At 42.7% G+C, this 16,471-nt stretch overlaps 1 protein-coding gene across 2 annotated transcripts in view; it reads left to right on the top strand.

Moving 5' to 3' along the window:
• LOC117973525 (dedicator of cytokinesis protein 2-like) overlaps positions 1–16,471 on the top strand; it is a 428,064-nt gene that overhangs the window by 45,477 nt on the left and 366,116 nt on the right. For both annotated transcript variants that reach the window (XM_059024351.1, XM_059024392.1), the window contains 6 exons: positions 423–521; positions 849–921; positions 1,776–1,879; positions 10,810–11,005; positions 13,925–14,022; positions 16,185–16,274. In XM_059024351.1, coding sequence (XP_058880334.1) covers positions 423–521; positions 849–921; positions 1,776–1,879; positions 10,810–11,005; positions 13,925–14,022; positions 16,185–16,274 — 660 coding nt within the window. The remainder of the gene's footprint in view (positions 1–422; positions 522–848; positions 922–1,775; positions 1,880–10,809; positions 11,006–13,924; positions 14,023–16,184; positions 16,275–16,471) is intronic.

Genomic DNA, 16,471 nt, shown 5'->3' on the forward strand with positions numbered 1-16,471 from the left:
CATGCACCACTGTCATACTCATTAACACTCACAGTGAAGGCTCTCCGTGCTCAAGTGGAGCTCATATTATCTCACGCACCACTGTCGTACTCATTATCACTCACAGTGAAGGCTCTCCACTCTCAAGTGGAGATCATATTATCTCACGCACCACTGTCATACTCATTAACACCACAGACTCATGGAGCCCCGCGGTAATCACTGGAGCCAACACTGGATGACTTGTAATAATGAGCAGCTCCAAATCAACAAGCCCTGCCCTCATACTGCCCTGTGAGAGACTATTCATCAGGAGCCTGCTGCACTGGAACGACAAGCATGATCATCATAATCATAACAGTAATAATAATAGTAATAATAATAATAATAGTAATAATAATAATAGTAATAATGATGATGTTCCTGTTTTTTTATGTCCTCAGAACGCTATCTCCCTGGGTACAGGAGACAAGAATGTGAGCGAGTTCCAGTCTACGGTGTATTACCAGTTGAAGCACCAGCACTGGATGGAGACAGTCAAGGTGCTGCAGTTATCACAGCTATGCCATAGAGACACATAACTAATTACTGTAGTTATTTTGTACAGCAATTCAAGGCACAGAATGCAGGCATTGCTTGCAACTTAACAAATTGCAATTTTGCATAAGTCTGCTAATAATATAGAGATACTTTATCTACAACCCATTTATTTATTTATGAATGAATTAAAAACTAACACACTTTTGATGTCGACATACCCACCTGCGAGACAAGACATGATACCCAGATCCTTGCAGCCCCCCGCAGCACTGATGGAAAGGTGGAGCTCTGGAAAGAACCCCTTTTCACTGGTGTTCCTTTTTCTACAGGTATCCATCCCTATTGAAGATGTTCAAAAGACTCACCTGAGATTCACCTTCAAGCACCGGCCCTCAAGTGACTGTAAGTGAGATTTGGTCTTCTATGAGAGCAGTAACACTGATGACAAGGTTTTGAAATTGAGGTTTGGAATGGCCTCTGTATTGCTTTAATTCACCTGGTTGTTGAATGTAAAGCTATGCAAAGTTTCAGACAGGAAACTAAACTCACCTACAAAATAATATGAGAATTTGATTGACAAGAAAATCTTTGCAAGTCAAGCTTTATCTAGTGCCAGCTACCAATAGCATTCAAGCCAGGCACATTGAACCCTTTCTTTTGAGTCTGTACCATGTGTTGAGCTTAGCTCCTCCTCCACACCATTGTCACCTCACCAGCAGGGCTGACGGTCAAACTGACTGTCTTTTAACTCCAGCTGATAGATGTGAATTCAGATTTCAAGGCAGCCCAGTATGCCCAAAATTGAAAGGCAAGACCAAACCAGCAAGTCAAAATGCTGTGATACAGTCTAATGACAACTGTTTTTATACAATCGGAATGTGGTTTTAAATCGCAAGAATTCCACCTCCGATCCCGAGAGAGACTCGGCCCTGCTCAGTAACTGGATGGATGGGAGATCTCCAGGGAATACAAGGGGATGAACTGCATGCACACTGGTTGGTGGTTCAGTAACTGGATGGATGGGAGATCTCCAGGGAGTACCAGGGGATGAACTGCATGCACACTGGTTGGTGGCTCAGTGACTGGATGGATGGGAGATCTCCAGGGAATACCAGGGGATGAACTGCATGCACACTGGTTGGTGGTTCAGTAGGGAGCTCTTAACGGTCACCCCAGCATGGTGTAGGAACTGCTGTATTGCAGGAGGTCCTTAAGTTCAGACAAGATGCTGCATCTCCTTTTTCTTGTTTCCTTAGCCAAAGACAAGGGTGAGAAGAATTTCGCCATGGCGTTTGTGAGGCTGATGAGGCCAGATGGGACAACTCTGAGGGATGGTGAGCACGACCTGGTTCTCTACAAGGTAAGAGGAGAGCTGGAGAGACCTTGCTCTCTGTTAGGCTCACAGAGGGATATTAACACCACACTTTTACATCCCCAGGTATCATTGTAGGCTACATCCAATTAGTGCACAGTACTTATTATATGTAGGCTATTATTTACACTCCCTGTGTATTAAAGTGGTTATTACAATATTATATTTAAAAACAAAAGCCTGGGGCATGCATATTCCATGTATAATAACTGGGGAATACAGATTCATAATCACCAACTCCTAAATGAAGGAGCGAGACGTGTATGTTATGCTCACTGTGTGGCTGTTTCCACAAATACCAGTTTAAGTAACAATAATGCCACACTGTTAGTTAGAGGAGGTGTGAGTCCATACAATGCACAGTAGGCTGTTAGCAGCTATTTAAATGCACATAAAGAAATGATCTAAATAGAACGACTCTCTAAATAATGAAGATTTAGATCCTTGCACCTACTGCACCTACTAGCTAGAGTATAATTAATCAGGAAATAGTGTTACCTGCGTTCTAGAGTATAATTAATCAGGGAATAGTGTTACCTGCGTTCTAGAGTATAATTAATCAGGGAATAGTGTTACCTGTGTTCTAGAGTATAATTAATCAGGGAATAATGTTACCTGCATTCTAGAGTATAATTAGTCAGGGAATAGTGTTACCTGCGTTCTGGAGTATAAGTAATCAGGTAATAGTGTTACCTGCGTTCTAGAGTATAATTAATCAGGGAATAGTGTTACCTGCGTTCTAGAGTATAATTAATGAGGGAATAGTGTTACCTGTGTTCTAGAGTATAATTAATCAGGGAATAGTGTTACCTGTGTTCTAGAGTATAATTAATCAGGGAATAGTGTTACCTGTGTTCTAGAGTATAATTAATCAGGGAATAGTGTTACCTGTGTTCTAGAGTATAATTAATCAGGGAATAGTGTTACCTGTGTTCTAGAGTATAATTAATCAGGGAATAGTGTTACCTGTGTTCTAGAGTATAATTAATCAGGTAATAGTGTTACTTGTATTCTAGAGTATAATTAATTAGGGAATAGTGTTACCTGTGTTCTAGAGTATAATTAATCAGGGAATAGTGTTACCTGTGTTCTAGAGTATAATTAATCAGGGAATAATGTTACCTGTGTTCTAGAGTATAATTAATCAGGGAATAGTGTTACCTGTGTTCTAGAGTATAATTAATCAGGGAATAGTGTTACCTGTGTTAGAGATTGTTTTCCTGCATTCTCCCACAGCTCCTGGTGTTATTAAAAAGCTGACCAGTTTGTTTCTGTTCCCCTGTGAGTTTGATGGCTGCAGGTTTGACTTCAGACCAGGGAAATGAAACACAACAAGGAATGAGGGGCAAACCGAGACGCTGCGGTGCTCAGCTTTCTATTAAACAAAAACACAAAAGAAAAGGGCACGTGAGCCAAACAGACAGAGAACAAACAATAACAAGTATTGTGCTGGTTTAATAACCAGCATGCTTAGCAATTGTTATTTTCTTCTGAATGGTCTTTTACCTCCTGTCTCCACTCTCTCCCTGTGCAGCCAAACTGCAGGTCTTTTATATTCTAACTAGCTATTAATGATCTTATTACCCCTCGGCCATAGTCTGCACGGGTTTACTAAGTCTGTGTGACTGCCAGCCAGTTAAACAAGCAGTAGCTGAGAGTCACGCATCCTCACAGGTAATTAAAATAATACAAAACAGTAATGGCAGCAGCATCTCACTCGTCTGACTAAACACAGCTTTTCACCATCATAAATATATTTACAGAAATCATAATACAAATACAAAATCATACAATAAATCATAATATATACATAGGAGTGGGGCTCCCCATCACATCCCCAAAGGTAGCTTCAGGTATGGGGACAGGAGTTTCTTTGCTTGTCCCTTGAAACATGCTTCCCACAATCTGATTGTATGAACGAGCTAGTGGTTCTGTATGTAACTCTGATAACTGTGACCTTTAGGGGTCTTTAATCTCATGCTCTTTAGGTGATAGAGGAGTCTGAGGCAGGCTCAATAGGGTGCTAGAAGACAGATCTGGTGTAAAGCAGTTTAATTTAGCAACGTTGCTCATGGGTTTAGGCGACTGCATCACAGATCCTGATTGCTGTGATCATGTTTTTTATTTTTTTCATTCTCACGCTGATGTTACTGAGCTCCATTTGCCTGTGAAAGGACTTTACTCACCAAACAGCACACCTGCCATCCAGCTGCAGATATAACCTTATGATAGCTTTCTGCACCTCAACACAGAATGAAAGGGAGGTCAAGCTGTTTGGCATTCGACGCTCGTTACAGAGATCAACTCTGTGATCTTTTATGATAGATGGATATTCACGCCCCGCCCCCTCCTCTGCCCCCATGCTAAACCTGTCATGTGCAATTTGAGTGTCTTGTCGGATGCTGAACTATCTTTTAATGATCACATCTGTCAGCATGCAAAATAGCATATTACCAATACCCCTGCAATGGCTCGGCTGGCATCACTGTCTGAGCACATCAGCAGAAGAGCCTCTGGAGCGTGCGATCAGCACAGCCCTAACTGATTAACGCAGGCCTCGCTGCTGCCGGACACACCTACTCTGCATGCTCCGCCTTGTACAACGGATACCAAAGCCACTTCCTTTCCATTTTCTCTGTAATGCAACACAAAATACAAGTCCTGCATATAATCATTATTATTATGACAATCATACGTTTTTTGATTGAATTTTGCTAAAGGCATTCAAATATTCCACATCCTGCCGGAGCGATCCCGTGGGCAGCGAGCGCCTCTTCTATTGACTGTTCAAGAATCCAAGCTTAGTATTCCTGTGCAGTAGCTGAAGATATTTACCACTGCTGTCACGGAAATGAAGCAGGTGAAGCCCCTGGCTGGCTGGGATTTCCTGATGCGCTTTTCATCTCACGATCGTCCCATCAATTCATGGGAAATCACGTACGCGCTTCGAAACACCCACGCGCTTCAGAGAGAGCTCGTTTGATGTTATGAAAGGTTACTGTTTGTTTTTTTGTTTTTTTTTATTGCTTGTTTTACTAATTTATCAGACTCTTAGAATAAACACATTTTAAAGACATTCAAGCGAGTGTTTTGGTGATAAGCAGTAAATTAAACTGCCAAAATACTTTGACAAGCTGTTTATATTCCCCGGGATGGTGGTGTGATATTCTCAGCTTAGCCCCCTAGACTTCAAACACAGCACACAGATGGTCAATTGACACAAATCCTTTTCTTATCTATGAAGATTTTCAAACCTCATGTGTCCTGCAAGAAGGGAACGTTGTTGTACAAGAGGACATTTTCTCTTGCTGAACCTAAGCAACAATTGTTGCCGTGCAACTAGTCTCCACCAGACCTTTGAACAGCAGGCATCCCTGAAACCCAAGAGGAGCAGAGAGGCTAATACAGCACTCTGTGTGGGGATTCTAGTACGGCAGGCATCTGTGTATGAAGGACTATTGGAACGAGTTGAAGTGAACAGCTTGTTTAGATATACGAGTGTCCTTGTAACCCACACACAGACTCTTGCAGTCCTATTATTATTATTATTATTATTATTATTATTATTATTATTATTATTATTATTATTATTATGTGTTTATTTAGCAGACACCTTTATCCAAGGCGACTTACAGAGACTAGGGTGTGTGAACCATGCAGACAGAGTCTCTTACAGCTGTGTCTCACCCGAAAGACGGAGCACAAGGAGGTGAAGTGACTTGCTCAAGGTCACACAGTGAGTCAGTGAGGGAGCCAGGATTTGAACCGGACCACACAGACTCCTATAACTCTTATGTACTGCTTTATTGCTAATATACAAGTAATTAAATGCAACTATAGCCCCTTTCATACTGGCATGCTCTACCCGGGTGGGAACCTACAGAGGTCAGGACCCGGCGTCACACGGGTCGGCTATGGGATTTCACACTGCTTTTGATTGACCTGGGTGACAGACGAGTGCACAATGTGCGTATATCAATGCCCTGGAAGCAGTTTGTTACTGACACTTCCTTCCAAGCTTCTCTGGATTGAACCGTCAGCCCAAATGTTGATTAGAGCAAATGTTTCTTCATCCCTGCTGCAGTCTGGCTCATGCTGTGTCTCAATCAACACAAATATGTCTATACGTATTTGTGGAAGTGAAACCTGGGTCGGGATCCGGGCAGGAGTGCCAGTGTGAAAGGGGCTTATATTTGTTTCTATTCATGAGCAACCTTTCTATAACTCAATTGTCCTTTTCATTGAAAAGAGGGAAAATGTTGAAGAAAATACCATTAAGGGGCTGCTAGGTGTGTGTTTGTGATGTCACTGTTTGGAATTGACGTTGAACTTCAGTTTGGAGAGGAGCCTCGGTTTTGATTTTTTTTATAGCAGGCAGCATCAACCACACTGATTTTGAGAATAAAGGCTGATGTCATCAATGGGGTTTCTTGTGTTGTGGAATATAGGCAGCAGTGTGGAGTAATGATTAGGGCTCTGGGCTCTTGACTGGAGGGTTGTGGGTTCAATCCCAGGTGGGGGACACTGCTCTGTACACTTGAGCAATGTACTTTACCTAGATTGCTCCAGTAAAAACCCAACTGTATAAATGGGTAATTGTATGTAAAAATAATGTGATATCTTGTAACAATTGTAAGTCGCCCTGGATAAGGGCGTCTTCTAAGAAATAATAATAATAATAATATAGCAGACGAAACATGCGCTCTGATTGGCTGAACGATCCTAACCCATCCTATAATTTTAATGAATATTCTTAAACGTTAAATAAGAAATTTAAATGCATGCTTGTGTTCCATGACAAAATGCAATACCTAATTACATACATGCTTTCATCTACATTAAGTATAAGATTGCATTACTCAAGTTTGTTTTCAATTTAATTAAACCTAATTATAACATAATTATTGCTTCAAATAATTGCTGTCTCGTGGCTCTAATTCAGAGACGAAAGACCGCTGCACAAAGTCAAAACAGAACAAAGAGTAATCGCAGAGAGCACAGGTACACGTTTGTGTCGTGAGGGCACGTTAATTGTTTTTGCTTGGGATTAAACGGCTCAGCGTGTGGTCTGATGTGTATATTAGCTCTCGGTTCATTCATCACCTCCTTCGCCCTCAAGTAAACCAAATTACCACTTAATTGACTCATAAAGTGTGGTTTGCTTGCGTTTCAAGGCCCTTTACTAGGTCAGAGGTAATTCATCAAATAATTAGGATCAATGTCTAAACCAGGAATCCATTTAAAGCAATGCACAATGTAATTAGAGCTTAAAGGAACAGTGAATTTATAAAGTGAAACTCCTGCTCTCTCTCTCATCAGACAATCCGCGAACGTGTTTCTCACTGCGTTTCAGTCATATGGCCTGTGAACACACACAGAGAGGGAGGAGGATAACCTTGTATTATCTGAACATACTGAAATTCTGGACTGGAGATAACTGGCTATTTTTTAAATATAACTGGGAGGGTGCGGGGTTTCACTGAACGCACGGGAGACAGAAAGTTAATTTGAGGCCAATTTTTATTTAATACACAAGGGGGCACCGTTGTACCGCGGACGAACAATACCAACACCGGTAAGGTTCTGTCCATGGCAGCATGCTGCTAAATACCAACGCTGGTAAGGTTCTGTCCACGGCAGTGTGCTGCTAAATACCAACGCTGGTAAGGTTCTGTCCACGGCAGTGTGCTGCTAAATACCAACGCTGGTAAGGTTCTGTCCATGGCAGCGTGCTGCTAAATACCAACGCTGGTAAGGTTCTGTCCACGGCAGTGTGCTGCTAAATACCAACGCTGGTAAGGTTCTGTCCATGGCAGCGTGCTGCAAAATACCAAAGCTGGTAAGGTTCTGTCCACGGCAGCTTGCTGCAAAATACCAACGCTGGTAAGGTTCTGTCCATGGCAGCGTGCTGCTAAATACCAACGCTGCGAAGGTTCTGTCCACGGCAGTGTGCTGCTAAATACCAACGCTGGTAAGGTTCTGCACACGGCAGCGTGCTGCAAAATACCAACGCTGGTAAGGTTCTGTCCACGGCAGCGTGCTGCTAGATACCAACGCTGGTAAGGTTCTTGTGTCCGGCAGTTTACTGTGCACATGCAGGTGCTGAAAAGAATATTCAAAACAGAAGGCGAAAGAAAAAGGAAAATAAAACACAGTAACAAAACTACAAACAAAAGGTGCTGCGTCTTGCAGCGTCCCGCAGCCTGCACTGTCTGGGGCGGCTCGGGTTTCAGTCATGCTTTGCTGTTCCCTTGCTGTCACTCAAGGGGTTGCCCAGACTTCCTCGTCGCACTCGGGCACGTAATTCATTCTTTACTGTGACAGCCTTCCTCCGTCAGGCTTGCTCGGCTCTTTCCTCATTCCAGACCCTGGCGTTCCTGTTCTGTTTATTCCAGGGTTATGAACCCAGCTCCCGCTGTCATTTCTTCCCTCAAACACATCTCAAGCTTTGTGATGGCAGCCGAGTACCAGCTCCTTGTGCTGAAATGTGCACAAGTCAGCAGAAGCGGGTTTGAATCAAGGCCCTTTGGGGCACATTTGAACCCATTTTGTTTATAAATGTGATCATGTAGTGAGACAGGACCTCATTGAGAAGCTTCTTCTTATTTATAAATGTGCTCATGTGGTGAGACAGGACCTCATTGAGAAGCTTCTTCTTATTTATAAATGTGCTCATGTGGTAAAACAGGACCTCATTGAGAAGCTTCTTCTTACACTGATGCACTTCTTATTTATAAATGTGCTCATGTAGTGAGACAGGACCTCATTGAGAAGCTTCTTCTTATTTATAAATGTGCTCATGTGGTGAGACAGGACCTCATTGATAAGCTTCTTATTTATAAATGTGCTCATGTGGTGAGACAGGACCTCATTGAGAAGCTTCTTCTTATTTATAAATGTGCTCATGTGGTGAGACAGGACCTCATTGAGAAGCTTCTTCTTATTTATAAATGTGCTCATGTGGTGAGACAGGACCTCATTGAGAAGCTTCTTCTTATTTATAAATGTGCTCATGTAGTGAGACAGGACCTCTTTGATAAGCTTCTTCTTATTTATAAATGTGCTCATGTGGTGAGACAGGACCTCATTGAGAAGCTTCTTCTTATTTATAAATGTGATCATGTGGTGAGACAGGACCTCATTGAGAAGCTTCTTCTTATTTACAAATGTGCTCATGTGGTGAGACAGGACCTCATTGAGAAGCTTCTTCTTATTTATAAATGTGCTCATGTGGTGAGACAGGACCTCATTGAGAAGCTTCTTCTTATTTATAAATGTGCTCATGTGGTGAGACAGGACCTCATTGAGAAGCTTCTTCTTATTTATAAATGTGCTCATGTGGTGAGACAGGACCTCATTGAGAAGCTTCTTCTTATTTATAAATGTGCTCATGTGGTGATACAGGACCTCATTGAGAACTTCTTATTTATAAATGTGCTCATGTGGTGAGACAGGACCTCATTGAGAAGCTTCTTCTTATTTATAAATGTGCTCATGTGGTGAGACAGGACCTCATTGAGAAGCTTCTTCTTATTTATAAATGTGCTCATGTGGTGAGACAGGACCTCATTGAGAAGCTTCTTCTTATTTATAAATGTGCTCATGTGGTGAGACAGGACCTCATTGAGAAGCTTCTTCTTATTTATAAATGTGCTCATGTAGTGAGACAGGACCTCATTGAGAAGCTTCTTCTTATTTATAAATGTGATCATGTGGTGAGACAGGACCTCATTGAGAAGCTTCTTCTTATTTATAAATGTGCTCATGTGGTGAGACAGGACCTCATTGAGAAGCTTCTTCTTATTTATAAATGTGCTCATGTGGTGAGACAGGACCTCATTGAGAAGCTTCTTCTTATTTATAAATGTGCTCATGTGGTGAGACAGGACCTCATTGATAAGCTTCTTCTTATTTATAAATGTGCTCATGTGGTGATACAGGACCTCATTGAGAAGCTTCTTCTTATTTATAAATGTGCTCATGTGGTGAGACAGGACCTCATTGAGAAGCTTCTTCTTATTTATGAATGTGCTCATGTGGTGAGACAGGACCTCATTGAGAAGCTTCTTGTCGTTTCAGCTGAACGTGGTGCACACATGTAGTGCCCGTGCAGTTGAGTTTTGCATGTTTGAATTCGCACAGCTTCAGCTGATGTCTACCTGATTAGCAAGCCGGTAGTTTTCTTACCGTATCCGGCTTTGTTAATAAAAAACGTTGATGACTGCAAAAGCGCAAGGCTTGTCTGCATGAGCTGCTACAGAGCTTATAAAGGTGAGAATTCATTATGGCAATGTATCCCACAACACTGCCCCTGACACTCTCCCACCCCCTTAATACATGTGATCGAGGCTGGGCACGATCCAGCTACCCTGCACACCAAAGCAAGCTTCTTAACCACTATCCCAAAGAGCGGGGCTCCTCTGCATTGATTCGTGGTTATAGAGCTTTGATCCTCATTTCACTGATGGGACAGTAGCGGCAGTGCATCACACAACACTACAAAAACAAAAGCCAGATTTGACTCTTTTAAGGCAGTGTCCTTAATCTGGAGATTACACATTAGATTTCAGTAACACTTTACATAGAAGTGTCTCTAATTGCTGTGCATTTACATAGAAGTTACTTAGATCTTTTTTGCATGATATATGTAAGTACGCAATTGTATCAGAAATGGGTTAGGGTTAGGTTTAGAGTTAGGGTTAGGGTCATTTACACATGAAGTACATTTTCACAATGCATAATAGCATTGCAATTCTGTGTAAGTACACATGTATTTACTAAGTATATACAGTATGTGTATATATAATGTTGCAGACAGTCTGTTTGAATGACCCTATTGTTCCAATGTGTGCATTCAGCTCGTAATCCCAGTGTAATTAACAGTGCTCATAGCCTAGCTCCTCTTCTCCGGGATGCAGGGCGACAGCAGAAAACTGGAGGACATCAACGTGTACAGAAACCTTCTGTCCACCAGGAGCAATGGTGAGCAGCAGAGCCGCCACTCCCTGGTCTCCACCGTGAAGGGAACCCTGGGAGGGGCCAGCGGGCTGAGCTGCAGCAGGGACAGCTTCCAGATCGCCACTCTCATCTGCTCCACCAAACTCACCCAGAACGGTGCGTCTGTCTGTCTGCTCCTAGCAGAGCAATGGAGATTCTGTAAACGGAGACACATACAGCATTGCACAGATAAGTGCAGCACAGGAGGCGGGGGCTCTGGGTGCTGTTTGGAAATTGAAGAGTAGGCAGGTTTAAAGGACTTTCTTTTTTTGGTGCCCTTACATTTTATACTGGAATGTTTCTTGTTGCAATCACTCAGATATCTTTTGTTTTAAGTCTGTGTCAGGGTGCTTCTGTCCGAGTTCAGCAGCTACTGTTCAATTCTAATTGATGGAATAGGCATATGTAACAGAGGCTCGATCAGTGTCTTTACACAAGTAAGAACCAGAGCCATCTTGTGATCAGCCTCGTTTTCTGCTGTATTGCTGGCAGTACTCAGTGGTGCCCTTAACCCTTTCAGGTACAAGGGAGATAAGTGTTTCACAAATAAAACGATGCTAACTTTCTTATTTTTGCAAAAAGCTGCACAAAACAGTTGTACAAAACAGTTGTTCAAAATGTTTCTTTTAAGAAGAAACAGTTTGAACAACGGCTCAATTCCTTGTGTACCTGAAGGGGTGACAGTGCCAGTGCTTACTACTGAAAAGACACTTTGTATCCAGCCTGTGCTACATATGGCTGTGGCAGGCTAATAGAACTGATGAGCAACTCATGACTAAGGGGGAAAAAACATACACAGATTGCATAAAAATATTTATAAGGGACACACACACACAAGAACTCACTGCTGACCCCCAGCCCACAACACCTGCATTAGCCCCTGAGATGGGGCAGTGTAGTCTGGAAGGGGGGCTGACATGCAAATAAGGTACCGAAGACGCAGGGATTGAGAAATGTTTTGGGGAAAAGCGTTCTTGTTTTGTTCATTAATTGTTGTACAGTGTCATGTTTCAGTAAATCAGTTACCCTTATGTCCTAGTTTTCAAAGATGTTTTCATTTATTGTTCATAAGTAATTACCTTTTGTTCAATGCCTGTTGGGGTTGGGAAGTGATTGCTGTGTGTGTGAGTGTGTGTGTTTGATGTGTGTTTGATGTGTGTGAGTGAGTGTTTGTGTGTGTGTGTGTGTGTTTGATGTGTGTGTGTTTGATGTGTGTGTGTGTGTGTGTGTTTGTGTGTTTGATGTGTGTTTGATGTGTGTGAGTGTGTGTGTGTGTGTTTGTGATTGATGTGTGTGTGTGTTTGATGTGTGTGAGTGAGTGTTTGTGTATGTGTGTGTTAGTGTGTGGATGGTGCTAGCTGTTGTTAGCTGCCAATGAAACTGCACTGTACTAACAGAGCTTTGGTGCGTGCGTCAGTCACTCCCCTGCTCACGACAGTATTCTACCATGGAGTGCTTTCCTGGTTAAGGATGAACTTATGATTGACATTCAGTTTGCATCTGCCCACTCATCCGGGCTCAGTTTAATGCAGCTGATGAGATATGAAGAGTAAATTGAAAGTTATCACATTAAGTCGCAATGCCTTTGACACTCGATGCACAGTTAACAGAATTCACAATGTTCCAGTGAAGAAGTGTGAGTGACGTATTACAGTATATTGTGTACTTGTCATCAAAAAAGAAAAGCCAAGCATTCCAGAATGTACAGTTCACAGGAATTTAAAGAGAAAAGCCAAGCATTCCAGAATGTATAGTGCGCAGGAATTTAAAGAGAAAAGCCAAGCATTCCAGAATGTATAGTGCACAGGAATTTAAAGAGAAAAGCCAAGCATTCTAGAATGTACAGTTCACAGGAATTTAAAGAGAAAAGCCAAGCATTCCAGAATGTATAGTGCACAGGAATTTAAAGAGAAAAGCCAAGCATTCCAGAATGTATAGTGCACAGGAATTTAAAGAGAAAAGCCAAGCATTACAGAATGTATAGTGCGCAGGAATTTAAAGAGAAAAGCCAAGCATTCCAGAATGTATAGTGCACAGGAATTTAAAGAGAAAAGCCAAGCATTCCAGAATGTAGTGCGCAGGAATTTAAAACAAACGGGCACAAACTGAAATCAGTAGCCCTGTGTTGTGTGCATTGTTTCCCTCCAGTTGTTGAAGTTTGCCTGGGGTATGTTTCTTTATGTTTTCATGTAACCTCGCGCTCCCTTGTGCTTACACTTTGTATTTACTGAGCTTCTACTACTATGCTTTCCATACTTTCCCAAAATGTTCCATTCTTATCTGAGATTTACCATGCATGACAATGTTTTCACTATGCTTTAATAAGGATTGCAGTGTTGATCTATGCAGATGTAGTCACTCTAGGCTTTGTGCAGTCAAACGCAGTGTCTCAGCCACCCCTCCCGGTATAATTGCACTCGGCAGTCGGATGTATGTGTGCCCCTCAGGGCAGCATTCCCCTCTCGCTCTGTGGCTGCAGCGCTGCTTAGCTCTCCACTCCATTCCTCTCTGTCTCTTCTAAAGATCATTTTCAGAAAAAAGGCACTTTCCTGGGAGCTCAGGGCTGAACTCTCAAATTCTCAGGTGCTGTCTTTCTCTCAGCTTGTTTTTCTGTCTCACTCTTTACTGGCCTTTTCACTCACAATTTTTTTTTGTGTCTGAGCTGAAAATTAGGACATACTATAGAGCTGAGGGGGCTGGGAGGCAGTGTGGTCTAGTGGTTAGAGCTGAGGGGGCTGGGAGGCAGTGTGGTCTAGTGGTTAGAGCTGAGGGGGCTGGGAGGCAGTGTGGTCTAGTGGTTAGAGCTGAGGGGGCTGGGAGGCAGTGTGGTCTAGTGGTTAGAGCTGAGGGGGCTGGGAGGCAGTGTGGTCTAGTGGTTAGAGCTGGGAGGCAGTGTGGATTAGGGTTTAGAGCTGAGGGCTGTAAGGAAGCAGTGTGGTCTACTGATTAGACCTAATGCATAAGGATTTTGTCCTGTCTGTATTCCTGAAAGCTGCTACAGTTTGTTTCTGAACCCCTCTGTCTGCTCCCTCACAGTGGACCTCCTAGGCCTGTTGAAATGGCGTTCGAACCCGAGCCTGCTGGAGCAGAACCTGAGGAAGCTGATGAAGGTGGAGGGAGGGGAGGTGGTGAAGGTAAGCGAATTCAGGACATGCTTGAGTGGATTGAGGCACAATTTACAGTCTTCTTGAGCAAGTTCTACTGAACCTGAACAAAACAGTTTCACAAATGTCTGGATCATTGTGAAGTCGTTCTGGTTAATATATGCTTTTACTGCATTGAACAGTCACATATATACCTTCCTAAGTTAACACTTGCACTGTAATTTAGCAGTTTTCCACCGTGCTTTTCCGATGATTATACTATGCATTTACCATAGCTGACATGTTTTTTGTATTATGCTTTACTATACCTCTATGTCTGACCTACAGTGCCTTGCGAAAGCATTCGGCCCCCTTGAACTTTGCGACCTTTTGCCACATTTCAGGCTTCAAACATAAAGATATGAAACTGTAATTTTTTGTGAAGAATCAACAACAAGTGGGACACAATCATGAAGTGGAACGAAATTTATTGGATATTTCAAACTTTTTTAACAAATAAAAAACTGAAAAATGTGGCAAAAGGTCGCAAAGTTCAAGGGGGCCGAATACTTTCGCAAGGCACTGTATGCCTGTCACTGTGCTTTATTACACTTTGCTGTGCTTTTACTGTGGGCACTTTTTCCAGGTTTCTGAGTGGCCATCAGGTTTGGGAGTTGAGAATGTGAATATTTCATGAGCAGTTTAAATGAGCTTGCTTCTTACTTGCAACACGCTTTTATTTGTCATCTGGGCTGTCACTGTGCGCATCAGTATTTCGTTTGGAGAATATTTATTCTGCTACTTGCTTGTGCAGTTACTAGCTCAGTGTATGTTGTGTTGCATCTTGCTGATGCTTTTCAAGTTCCACCGCTTTCACGTTGATGCAGACAGATCCGCACACTGTCTGCTCTGAGCCAGGTCAGGCCGTCCTCTGTTGTCTCTAAGGAGCTTTGTTTTTGGTTGCAGCGTCCTCAAAGGGGTAAAAAGTGTTTCCTTTTAAGATCGCAGCAGGTTTTTGTCCTCCTCTTACTTGTTATCTCATCGCTGCCACCACCTGGGATAAACCAGACACAAGCGCTCGGTGTGTTGAATTAATGGGATTAATATCACCGGTTTTATGGCTGTGATGGATTGCAGTTTGGGGATTAGATATATTTCCTATAATAAACATGTTGAGCGGAAGAAAGGGACCTGGATAGTGACTGGAAAGCCAGTATCTTATTAACCGTGGGTTATCACTTTTTAAAGAGATTTATTTAGCTAGCTTTTTTTTATTCATCAAGTCACAGACACTGCACTGATAACAGCAGTATTTTTCACATTTTGATCACAGAGGATAAAAAATCTCCTTAGTTTCACAGGTTTTATTTTCTTAAAGTTCTCGTATTCTCCATTGGACGCATTTGGATTAAGACACATGGGTACACAAGAACATAAATACAGAAGAAAATGTATGAATGAGAGGAAGTCGTTGGGACTATCTTTGCTTGTCTGGTTCCTGCTGTCTGATTGATCTCAAACCTTTGTCAAGTTGGGTCTTAAAGGATCCAAGTGTTTCTGCCTCAAAAGCATGAGTAGGTAACCCCCTTCCCTCTGCCCTAAGTCTCTCTGCGTTTCTAATATCCCTTTCTTTCCAGCACCAGCTCTTCCTTGTACTCTTCTTGTTTTGCTGTGCTTTTGTCTGTTTTTGAATGCTTGGTAGATCTCCCACTTCTTCCTCATGCTTCGCTGGATGGATCGATTAACCCATTTTGGCCTCTCTGAGTTTAGTTTGGACTGCTTAGTGTTTGGGATGAATTGGTCTTGCATTCCCAGCATGAGGTCTCTAAACTTTGTCCACCCGCCCTCCACGGAGTCTTCTTCCGGTGTGTTATTTGCCTGCATCTCCAGTGTTGTTGTGTAAAGTGGAGCTGTCAGTGGTATCCATGTTTGTCAGTCTGTAGCACACTCCTAGCTTCAGTCCTTTTGTTTTCTTGTCAGTTACCTTGACCCAGATGGGTTGGCACAGGTTTTGGGTTCCACCTATCCATTGGTTTTACCTCTTTGTTGTCTCTATGCCACCCCTCCTCCTCCTCTTCTGTCTGGTCTGTCTCTCCTAAACTGCCTCAACCCACGAACTGAGTCCCAATGGCATCGTAGTTTTCATAAACAAGGGATCTACAGATCGCAGGTGGTTCCAATGTTTTTCTTCTAATCCTTTTGTCGTTCTATAGTTCCTGCAGGACACTCTGGACGCCCTCTTCACTATAATGATGGAAAACGCTGAGACTGATACCTACGACTGCCTGATCTTTGATGCACTGGTAAGTAATATGAGAGGGTGTGGGAGATGAAAGGAAGTGGTCTTTCCAGGGGCACGCTGTGGAAGCCCCTCGGAACCAGGCAAGGGCCCCGCAGGCCTGCTTAACGGACAGTGTTGTGTGAGGCGCTGCTGTTATGGATTCTGCCCCCCCTGTCCGTGAGAGGAGGTTGAAAGCTCTAAAATCAAGAAAGCAGATGA

This window comes from Acipenser ruthenus, chromosome 1 (genome assembly GCF_902713425.1).
Source record: "Acipenser ruthenus chromosome 1, fAciRut3.2 maternal haplotype, whole genome shotgun sequence".
Taxonomy (NCBI): domain Eukaryota; kingdom Metazoa; phylum Chordata; class Actinopteri; order Acipenseriformes; family Acipenseridae; genus Acipenser; species Acipenser ruthenus.